The sequence below is a fragment of the Glandiceps talaboti genome, chromosome 9 (assembly GCF_964340395.1).
Source record: "Glandiceps talaboti chromosome 9, keGlaTala1.1, whole genome shotgun sequence".
In the NCBI taxonomy this organism is placed as follows: domain Eukaryota; kingdom Metazoa; phylum Hemichordata; class Enteropneusta; family Spengelidae; genus Glandiceps; species Glandiceps talaboti.
The window spans coordinates 21,216,225-21,226,224 of NC_135557.1; the positions used below are offsets into that span (position 1 = coordinate 21,216,225).

The 10,000-nt window shown below is 34.0% G+C and overlaps 1 protein-coding gene across 1 annotated transcript in view; it reads left to right on the plus strand.

Moving 5' to 3' along the window:
• The window catches only part of LOC144440123 (uncharacterized), a 21,526-nt gene that overhangs the window by 1,467 nt on the left and 10,059 nt on the right, over positions 1-10,000 (plus strand). The window contains exons 3-10 of the mRNA XM_078129386.1: positions 882-969; positions 1,599-1,695; positions 3,782-3,890; positions 4,164-4,217; positions 5,813-5,881; positions 6,040-6,223; positions 6,604-6,697; positions 8,160-8,258. Of these exons, the coding sequence (XP_077985512.1) occupies positions 882-969; positions 1,599-1,695; positions 3,782-3,890; positions 4,164-4,217; positions 5,813-5,881; positions 6,040-6,223; positions 6,604-6,697; positions 8,160-8,258 (794 nt within the window). The remainder of the gene's footprint in view (positions 1-881; positions 970-1,598; positions 1,696-3,781; positions 3,891-4,163; positions 4,218-5,812; positions 5,882-6,039; positions 6,224-6,603; positions 6,698-8,159; positions 8,259-10,000) is intronic.

Sequence of the window (10,000 nt, forward strand, 5' to 3'; positions counted from 1 at the left end):
GTAATGTAAATCAAAACAATGAATATTGACAAATTGTAATAGCACTATAAATACTACAGTTGCTTCTTGAACTTACTTCTATGTAGGCCTAAACTATTTTGTGTGGGAATTGTACAGCTCATATTACAGTGGAAGCTTGTTGACTTGAAACAAATCATCTAAAGTCATAGACACTGGAGAGACACGCTCTCCAACATCTATGTCTAAGTGTGGCTTAACAGAAATCTCACTATGGGGGCATGTGTGTGTGTGTGGGGGGGGGGGGGTAACTTCAAATTAGTTGTCAAAGGAGGGGAGTCATAGTTTTATATCGTGGTTCAAGGTGTTACTATCTTTATTTACACTTTACAGGAGTGATCCTAAACTACTGTGTTCATCACCTAATGATGGATCAGTCATTGACTGACATTGACTGACATTGTATCATTATCTACATTACAGGAGTGATCCTAAACTACTGTTTTCATAATCTAATGATGGATCTGTCATTGACTAACATTGACTGACATTGTATCATTATCTACATTACAGGAGTGATCCTAAACTACTGTTTTCATCGTCTAATGATGGATCTGTCATTGACTAACATTGACTGACATTGTATCATTATCTAAATTACAGGAGTGATCCTAAACTACTGTTTTCATCATCTAATGATGGATCTGTCATTGACTGACATTGTATCATTATCTACATTACAGGAGTGATCCTAAACTACTGTTTTCATCGTCTAATGATGGATCTGTCATTGACTAACATTGACTGACATTGTATCATTATCTAAATTACAGGAGTGATCCTAAACTACTGTTTTCATCGTCTAATGATGGATCTGTCATTGACTGACATTGACTGACATTGTATCATTATCTAAATTACAGGAGTGATCCTAAACTACTGTTTTCATCGTCTAATGATGGATCTGTCATAGCCTGGGCATCAGGAGGAGGAGTACATGATAAAATTGAGGTAATTCTTAAATCCTGTCACTTTTATTTTAAGATTTAGAATGAATTGAAGATTGGTTTAATGATATTGTGGAGTCATGATAGTTGAATGGTTTCCCCGAATGGCTAACATCTTTGAGCAAGATTCGGACCAGAATAATGGCCCCAGTCAATCAAGCTCTATAATTGGGATCCCGTGGCGGATCGGTAGAGTGTCAATGTCAATGTTACAAGGGTAACATTCTCTATGTGCTACTCTCGTTCATAGCATTCATATCAAGTGTGAAAGTATACTGTTACAATTGGTTTATCCATAGTTGGTGGAGAGTCTATGGGTTTATCTACAAGCTTAGCATGTGGTTTTTCTATTTTGGTCAATTAGCAAATGAAACAGTATACTTTTACAAGTGGTATGGATGCTATAAATGATTGTGTTACATACAGAAAACACTTTACTTGGGTGTTCTGGGTTGTAGATCCTATGCACTTATAAATGCTGCAATGGATTGTATGCTTCCCAGGAAAATAAGGAAGTGTTAAGGGCCATTGTGCCACTATAGGTCCAAAGATGAGAACTAATTATACAATGCTTTGAGTGCAGTGTTGGCAAGCGTTCTGTAAAATTAAACATTACTATTATTGTATTAACAGCTTGGTTCACCTATCTACTGTATGGCCATTAATTTCAAAAGACACCAACTGATATGTGGATTTAACAGTGTACTCAGAACATATGACTTGGATGAAAGTAAGTTTAACAGTGTACTCAGAACATATGACTTGGATGAAAGTAAGTTTAACAGTGTACTCAGAACATATGACTTGGATGAAAGTAAGTTTAACAGTGTACTCAGAACATATGACTTGGATGAAAGTAAGTTTAACAGTGCACTCACAACATATGACTTGGATGAAAGTAAGTTTAACAGTGTACTCAGAACATATGACTTCGATGAAAGTAAGTTTAACAGTGTACTCAGAACATAGGACTTGGATGAAAGTAAGTTTAACGGTGTACTCAGAACATAGGACTTGGATGAAAGTAAGTTTAACGGTGTACTCAGAACATATGACTTGGATGAAAGTAAGTTTAACAGTGTACTCAGAACATAGGACTTGGATGAAAGTAAGTTTAACAGTGTACTCAGAACATAGGACTTGGATGAAAGTAAGTTTAACAGTGTACTCAGAACATATGATTTGGATGAAAGTAAGTTTAATAGTGTACTCAGAACATAGGACTTGAGTGTAACAGTGTACTCAGAACATATGACTTGGATGAAATTAAGTGTAACAGTGTACTCAGAACATAGGACTTGGATGAAATTAAGTTTAACAGTGTACTCAGAACATAGGACTTGGATGAAAGTAAGTGTAACAGTGTACTCAGAACATATGACTTGGATGAAATTAAGTTTAACAGTGTACTCAGAACATAGGACTTGGATGAAAGTAAGTTTAACAGTGTACTCAGAACATATGACTTGGATGAAAGTAAGTTTAACGGTGTACTCAGAACATATGACTTGGATGAAAGTAAGTTTAACAGTGTACTCAGAACATATGACTTGGATGAAAGTAAGTTTAACAGTGTACTCAGAACATATGACTTGGATGAAAGTAAGTTTAACGGTGTACTCAGAACATATGACTTGGATGAAAGTAAGTTTAACGGTGTACTCAGAACATATGACTTGGATGAAAGTAAGTTTAACAGTGTACTCAGAACATATGACTTGGATGAAAGTAAGTTTAACAGTGTACTCAGAATATATGACTTGGATGAAAGTAAGTTTAACAGTGTACTCAGAACATATGACTTGGATGAAAGTAAGTTTAACAGTGTACTCAGAACATATGACTTGGATGAAAGTAAGTGTAACAGTGTGAGACTTGGATGGAAGTAAGTTTAACAGTGTACTCAGAACATATGACTTGGATGAAAGTAAGTTTAACAGTGTGAGACTTGGATGGAAGTAAGTTTAACAGTGTACTCAGAACATATGACTTGGATGAAAGTAAGTTTAACGGTGTACTCAGAACATATGACTTGGATGAATGTAAGTTTAACAGTGTACTCAGAACATAGGACTTGGATGAAAGTAAGTTTAACAATGTACTCAGAACATAGGACTTGGATGAAAGTAACTTTAACAGCTTAGTACTACAGAATTGGTGACATAATACTCCAGAACTGATGACATAGTACTACAAAACTGATGAATGAAATAGTATTGCAGAACTGATGACATAATACTACACAAAGCTGATGACATAATACTACACAAAGTTGATGACATAATACTACAGAACTGATGACATAATACTACAGAACTGATGACAAAGAATACAATTTTATGACTTGAAACATTCTAACAGAGTAGAAACCCTTCATTTTTGTGGAAAGGAATAATATTTGTAATCTCCATTTTTTTTTTATTGGTGACATAATACTCCAGAACTGATGACATAGTACTACAAAACTGATGAATGAAATAGTATTGCAGAACTGATGACATAATACTACACAAAGCTGATGACATAATACTACACAAAGTTGATGACATAATACTACACAAAGCTGATGACATAATACTACAGAACTGATGACATAATACTACACAAAGCTGATGACATAATACTACACAAAGCTGATGACATAATACTACACAAAGCTGATGACATAATACTACACAAAGCTGATGACATAATACTACAGAACTGATGACAAAGAATACAATTTTATGACTTGAAACATTCTAACAGAGTAGAAACCCTTCATTTTTGTGGAAAGGAATAATATTTGTAATCTCCATTTTTTTTTTATTTTCCAGATAAAGACAGTGGCCATGTGATCAATTTGAAATCAGTAACAGAAAATTTTGATCATTCTGATATACTTCGTTGTGTTTTATGCAATGAATCAAGAATTTACACAGCAGGGTGAGTTTTCTAGATTTTTGGATATTATACAGATGCATGGGCCAATACCACAAGATAATAGCTGCATTGTATACAGATGTATGGCCACACTTACAGCTACGAATAAAATATGGACTTTGTTGATGCTGTTTAAACTTGTTTTTTAAAGTAGAAATACATGGTAAAATTGTTTTTACAAATCCAAGATAAATTACCTATCTCTTCCATTTGGCCACTCTAAGATGTCACGTTATTATCAAATAGTATTTGAACTTTGAACATGTTTTTTTCTAGGTATGATGGTAAATTGATTTGTTTTGATTCAAGAGGACTCAGTAAAATATTCTGGTAAGTTTGAATTTTGTATGATATAGTACTACTGTAATAGAACTGATGACACAGTACTACAGAACTAATGACACAGTAGTACAGAACTGATGACACAGTAGTACAGAACTGATGACACAGTGGTACAGAACTGATAACATAGCACGACCACTAAATTGATGACACAGTAGTACAGAACTGATGACACAGTACAGAACTGATGACACAGTAGTACAGAACTGATGACAAAGCACAACCACTAAATTGATGACACAGTACTACAGAACTGATGACACAGTAGTACAGAACTGATGACACAGTACTACGGAACTAATGACACAGTAGTACAGAACTGGTGACACAGTAGTACAGAACTGATGACACAGTAGTACAGAACTAATGACACAGTAGTACAGAACTGATGACATAGTAGTACAGAACTGATGACACAGTACTACGGAACTAATGACACAGTAGTACAGAACTGGTGACACAGTAGTACAGAACTGATGACACAGTAGTACAGAACTAATGACACAGTAGTACAGAACTGATGACACAGTAGTACAGAACTGATGACACAGTACTACGGAACTAATGACACAGTGGTACAGAACTGATAACATAGCACGACCACTAAATTGATGACACAGTAGTACAGAACTGATGACACAGTACAGAACTGATGACACAGTAGTACAGAACTGATGACATAGTAGTACAGAACTGGTGACACAGTAGTACAGAACTGGTGACACAGTAGTACAGAACTGATGACACAGTAGTACAGAACTAATGACACAGTAGTACAGAACTGATGACATAGTAGTACAGAACTGGTGACACAGTAGTACAGAACTGATGACACAGTGGTACAGAACTAATGACATAGTAGTACAGAACTAATGACACAGTAGTACAGAACTGATGACACAGTAGTACAGAACTAATGACACAGTAGTACAGAACTGATGACACAGTGGTACAGAACTAATGACATAGTACAGAACTAATGACACAGTAGTACAGAACTGATGACACAGTAGTACAGAACTAATGACACAGTAGTACAGAACTGATGACATAGTAGTACAGAACTAATGACACAGTAGCACAGAACTGATGACACAGTAGTACAGAACTAATGACACAGTAGTACAGAACTGGTGACACAGTAGTACAGAACTGATGACACAGTAGTACAGAACTAATGACACAGTAGTACAGAACTGATGACATAGTAGTACAGAACTGGTGACACAGTAGTACAGAACTGATGACACAGTAGTACAGAACTAATGACACAGTAGTACAGAACTGGTGACACAGTAGTACAGAACTGGTGACACAGTAGTACAGAACTAATGACACAGTAGTACAGAACTGATGACATAGTAGTACAGAACTGATGACATAGCATGACCACTAAATTGATGACACATAACTACAGAAGTGATGACATAGTATTACAGAACTGATGACATAGTATTACAGAAGTGATGACATAGGACCACTAAATTGATGACACGTCCTGATTTGTTGTCCCCAGTGACTCATATACTGTTTATACAAAACAATGGCAAACTTTGTGATAAAAATGTCTTACTTTATTACAGTAACAGTAAAGCTCATGATGCTGGTATAACAAGTCTTATATTGGTCAAAGACACAGAAAACAATACAAGGTAATCTTATTTACTCAAATTTGACAACTTTAAGATTTTCTTTTGTTTTTTAAGTGTTTGTTATCACATTGCAAACAAATATGATATAAACAAATGTGAGCATTCTCCACTTCCAATATTACATTACATTTATTGGTGTATATGTATGTATCTTGCAGACTGCTAACAGGTTCATTTGACAAAGTTGTCAAGATTTGGTCACAAGATGGTCAGCTGACTCACAGACTAGATGGTTTCCTAGCAACCATAACTGGTCTTTGTTATGTACCAAGGAACAAAACTGTGTGGATTGCCAGTGGATCTTCAGTAGCCAGCATGTATGATCCTAAATCTGGGGAAAATGTAAGTTACTACCTTATCTTGTACTAACATGCACACTCAGATTTACAGAGTCATCCACAAGCACACTTGAAGATGTATGCATGCACACAGAGACATACACATGCACACTAGATATACATCATGTGCACACATAAACATATCTATGCATACCAGATATACAGTTGCACACATACAGGTGCAAACTCTGGTATATGTTTTCACACACAGACATACACATGCACACTCAGATACATGCTTGTGCACATAGGCATACATCATGCACACATATACATATGCACTCTCACATATACACATATAGGCATTCTTATGCACATAGCTACACACCATGCATTTACTTCTATGCTCAGAGATGAATCTAATTTCTTTTCTTCATTATTTAGGTGTCTGATTTCATTGGAACATTTCAAGGAGAAGAAACAGAAAAATATCATTTACAGTTGCTGAAATACTTCCCAGAAATGAACCAAGTCATAGGTATGTAGATTTATGTAAAGACTGAAATACTTCCCAGAAATGAACCAAGTCATAGGTATGTAGAGTTATGTAAAGACTGCAATACTTCCCAGAAATGAACCAAGTCATAGGTATGTAGAGTTATGTAAAGATTGAAATACTTCCCAGAAATGAACCAAGTCATAGGTATGTAGAGTTATGTAAATATTGAAATACTTCCCAGAAATGAACCAAGTCATAGGTATGTAGAGTTATGTAAAGATTGAAATACTTCCCAGAAATGAACCAAGTCATAGGTATGTAGAGTTATGTAAAGATTGAAATACTTCCCAGACATGAACCAAGTCATAGGTATGTAGAGTTATATAAAGATTGAAATACTTCCCAGACATGAACCAAGTCATAGGTATGTAGAGTTATGTAAAGATTGAAATACTTCCCAGAAATGAACCAAGTCATAGGTATGTAGAGTTATGTAAAGATTGAAATACTTCCCAGAAATGAACTAAGTCATAGGTATGTAGAGTTATGTAAAGATTGAAATACTTCCCAGAAATGAACCAAGTCATAGGTATGTAGAGTTATGTAAAGATTGAAATACTTCCCAGAAATGAACTAAGTCATAGGTATGTAGAGTTATGTAAAGATTGAAATACTTCCCAGAAATGAACCAAGTCATAGGTATGTAGAGTTATGTAAAGATTGAAATACTTCCCAGAAATGAACCAAGTCATAGGTATGTAGATTTATGTAAAGATTGAAATACTTCCCAGAAATGAACTAAGTCATAGGTATGTAGAGTTATGTAAAGATTGAAATACTTCCCAGAAATGAACCAAGTCATAGGTATGTAGATTTATGTAAAGATTGAAATACTTCCCAGAAATGAACTAAGTCATAGGTATGTAGAGTTATGTAAAGATTGAAATACTTCCCAGAAATGAACCAAGTCATAGGTATGTAGAGTTATGTAAAGATTGAAATACTTCCCAGAAATGAACCAAGTCATAGGTATGTAGAGTTATGTAAAGATTGAAATACTTCCCAGAAATGAACCAAGTCATAGGTATGTAGAGTTATGTAAAGATTGAAATACTTCCCAGAAATGAACCAAGTCATAGGTATGTAGAGTTATGTAAAGATTGAAATACTTCCCAGAAATGAACCAAGTCATAGGTATGTAGAGTTATGTAAATGCCCCATGTTTATTTGTTGAAACCATTAAAGGGTTTGATTCTGGATGTGACTTTATATGAGACTGCAATAGAAAAGTTCCCCAGGGAGTCGAGACTGTTACATCTGATCATTATGTTATTATAGGTCAGAGTTATGGGTAGTAATCATATAGTATTTTGTGAATGTGTTAAATCACTAAGTAAAAAATTACTGCACTATGCTGAGTTATTACCCGGTGTTGCTTTTGTAAAGTGTTGATATGAAATAAACTGACTGAAATCTTAAAGATCTGAATTTTTAATTGTAGGAAGTACAAGTCGAAGACATATGATGACATGGAAATATAACCCTTCCGGCTGTATTACAGCATTGCAGTGTAAACACAATGTGGAAAGTCTCACATACAGTAAGTAGTGTATTACAGTACTGCAGTAGTATTTTACAACATTGCAGTGTAAACACAGTATGGAAAGTGATATACAATGTTTACATGTAGTGTAGGACAACACAGTTAAATAGACTGTAATTTAAATATTTTATTGTGTACATTGTATGTACAGTGTATAAGAAGTGCATGACTACAGCAGTGTTTTTAAACACTTGCCTCTGAATGTATTGTATTTTGTGTACAATGTGTTACATGTTGCATACAATGTATTATGTGAGCTATACAATGTGTCACAAGTTAAATACAATGTATCACATTCTATGCACATTGTATCACATTCTACACAAAATGTATTACAATGTATCACATTCTACACACAATGTATGACATGTATTACATTTTATTCACAATGTATCCTAATTTGAATACAATGTATTACATTTTATACACATTGTATTAGATCTGGTAAAACATGGAATAAGTTGTTACAATTTAACATCTATGAATTATGTAATGTAGCAGAATCGGTGAATTGAAAGGATCCCATAGTAAAAGTTGATTAAAACATTAATGGCAAATCAATAGCAGTGCAACAAATGACAATACAGCTAATAAATTGTTACTATGGTAGTAGTTGTGTACAATGAAAAGGAAAAAATCAATGAATTGCAACATAAAGTTAATAAGTAAAATGGTTTAATTCATCATTTATTACCCATTCATTGTGAAGGTAGCTTTAGTGAGTACTCAATCAGCCACAGTTCAGGTGTTGTTAAAATGTGTTTACTAGTTAGCAAGACACAATTTGTACAGATGCCAGATAAAATCTTCATTTCTACATTCCAATTTAGATAGAGTCTTCAGGATACTAAAAAGAACAGAAAATCAAGGATAAATAATAAGTAAAAAGAAATACAATAACAGATAAAATTGGCAAAGTAAGGGTGTAAGAATGTACTTGTTAAAAGATAAACAAGTGGATGGCATAAAGTGTATTGAAGCAAGTAAAATAATATAATGTAACATATTTGTGTAGCATTACACATGGTATAGTGCAATATAGCCAATCAAATTGATTTGGGCTTTGCAACTTTAAATAAGACCCCCCCCCGGTGAATCATGATTTCAACTTATTACATGTACTACATACATGTTGTACTACTTATAAATAAAATATGACTTAAATTGACCCACAATGTCTAGTCTTCATTACTTGTATTTAAACAAATTTCAGTGAATATTATGCATGTGTTGTCAAGTCAAACCCCCCCCCCCCAAAAAAAAAAAAAAAAAAAATAAATAAATAAATAAATAAATAAATAATTAAATAAATAAAAAAAAATGATAAAAAAAAAATAAATAAATATATATATTGTAAAAAGTGCAGGTTAAAGGAACCTGTAATAACGAAATTATTAATATTCTGGTCCCTTTATAACTAGTATTACACAGTGAATAGATTGTGTAGCTGTAGAATTATCAGTTGTCTAGCACTGACAGAATATAAATTGGAATGTTGTGCTATTGATAAAAATGTAGAAGATGATATTTTATATTCATGAATATCAAAACTAATATGTATGTATTGTATATAGGCAGGAATAGATGATTGTGGCAGGATAGAGACAGGACAGATTTATGTATGACTGTAGATAGATATAGACAGGAGTAGAGGATAGTGACAAGATATAGACAGGAGTAGAGGATAGTGACAAGATATAGACAGGAGTAGAGGATAGTGACAAGATATAGACAGGAGT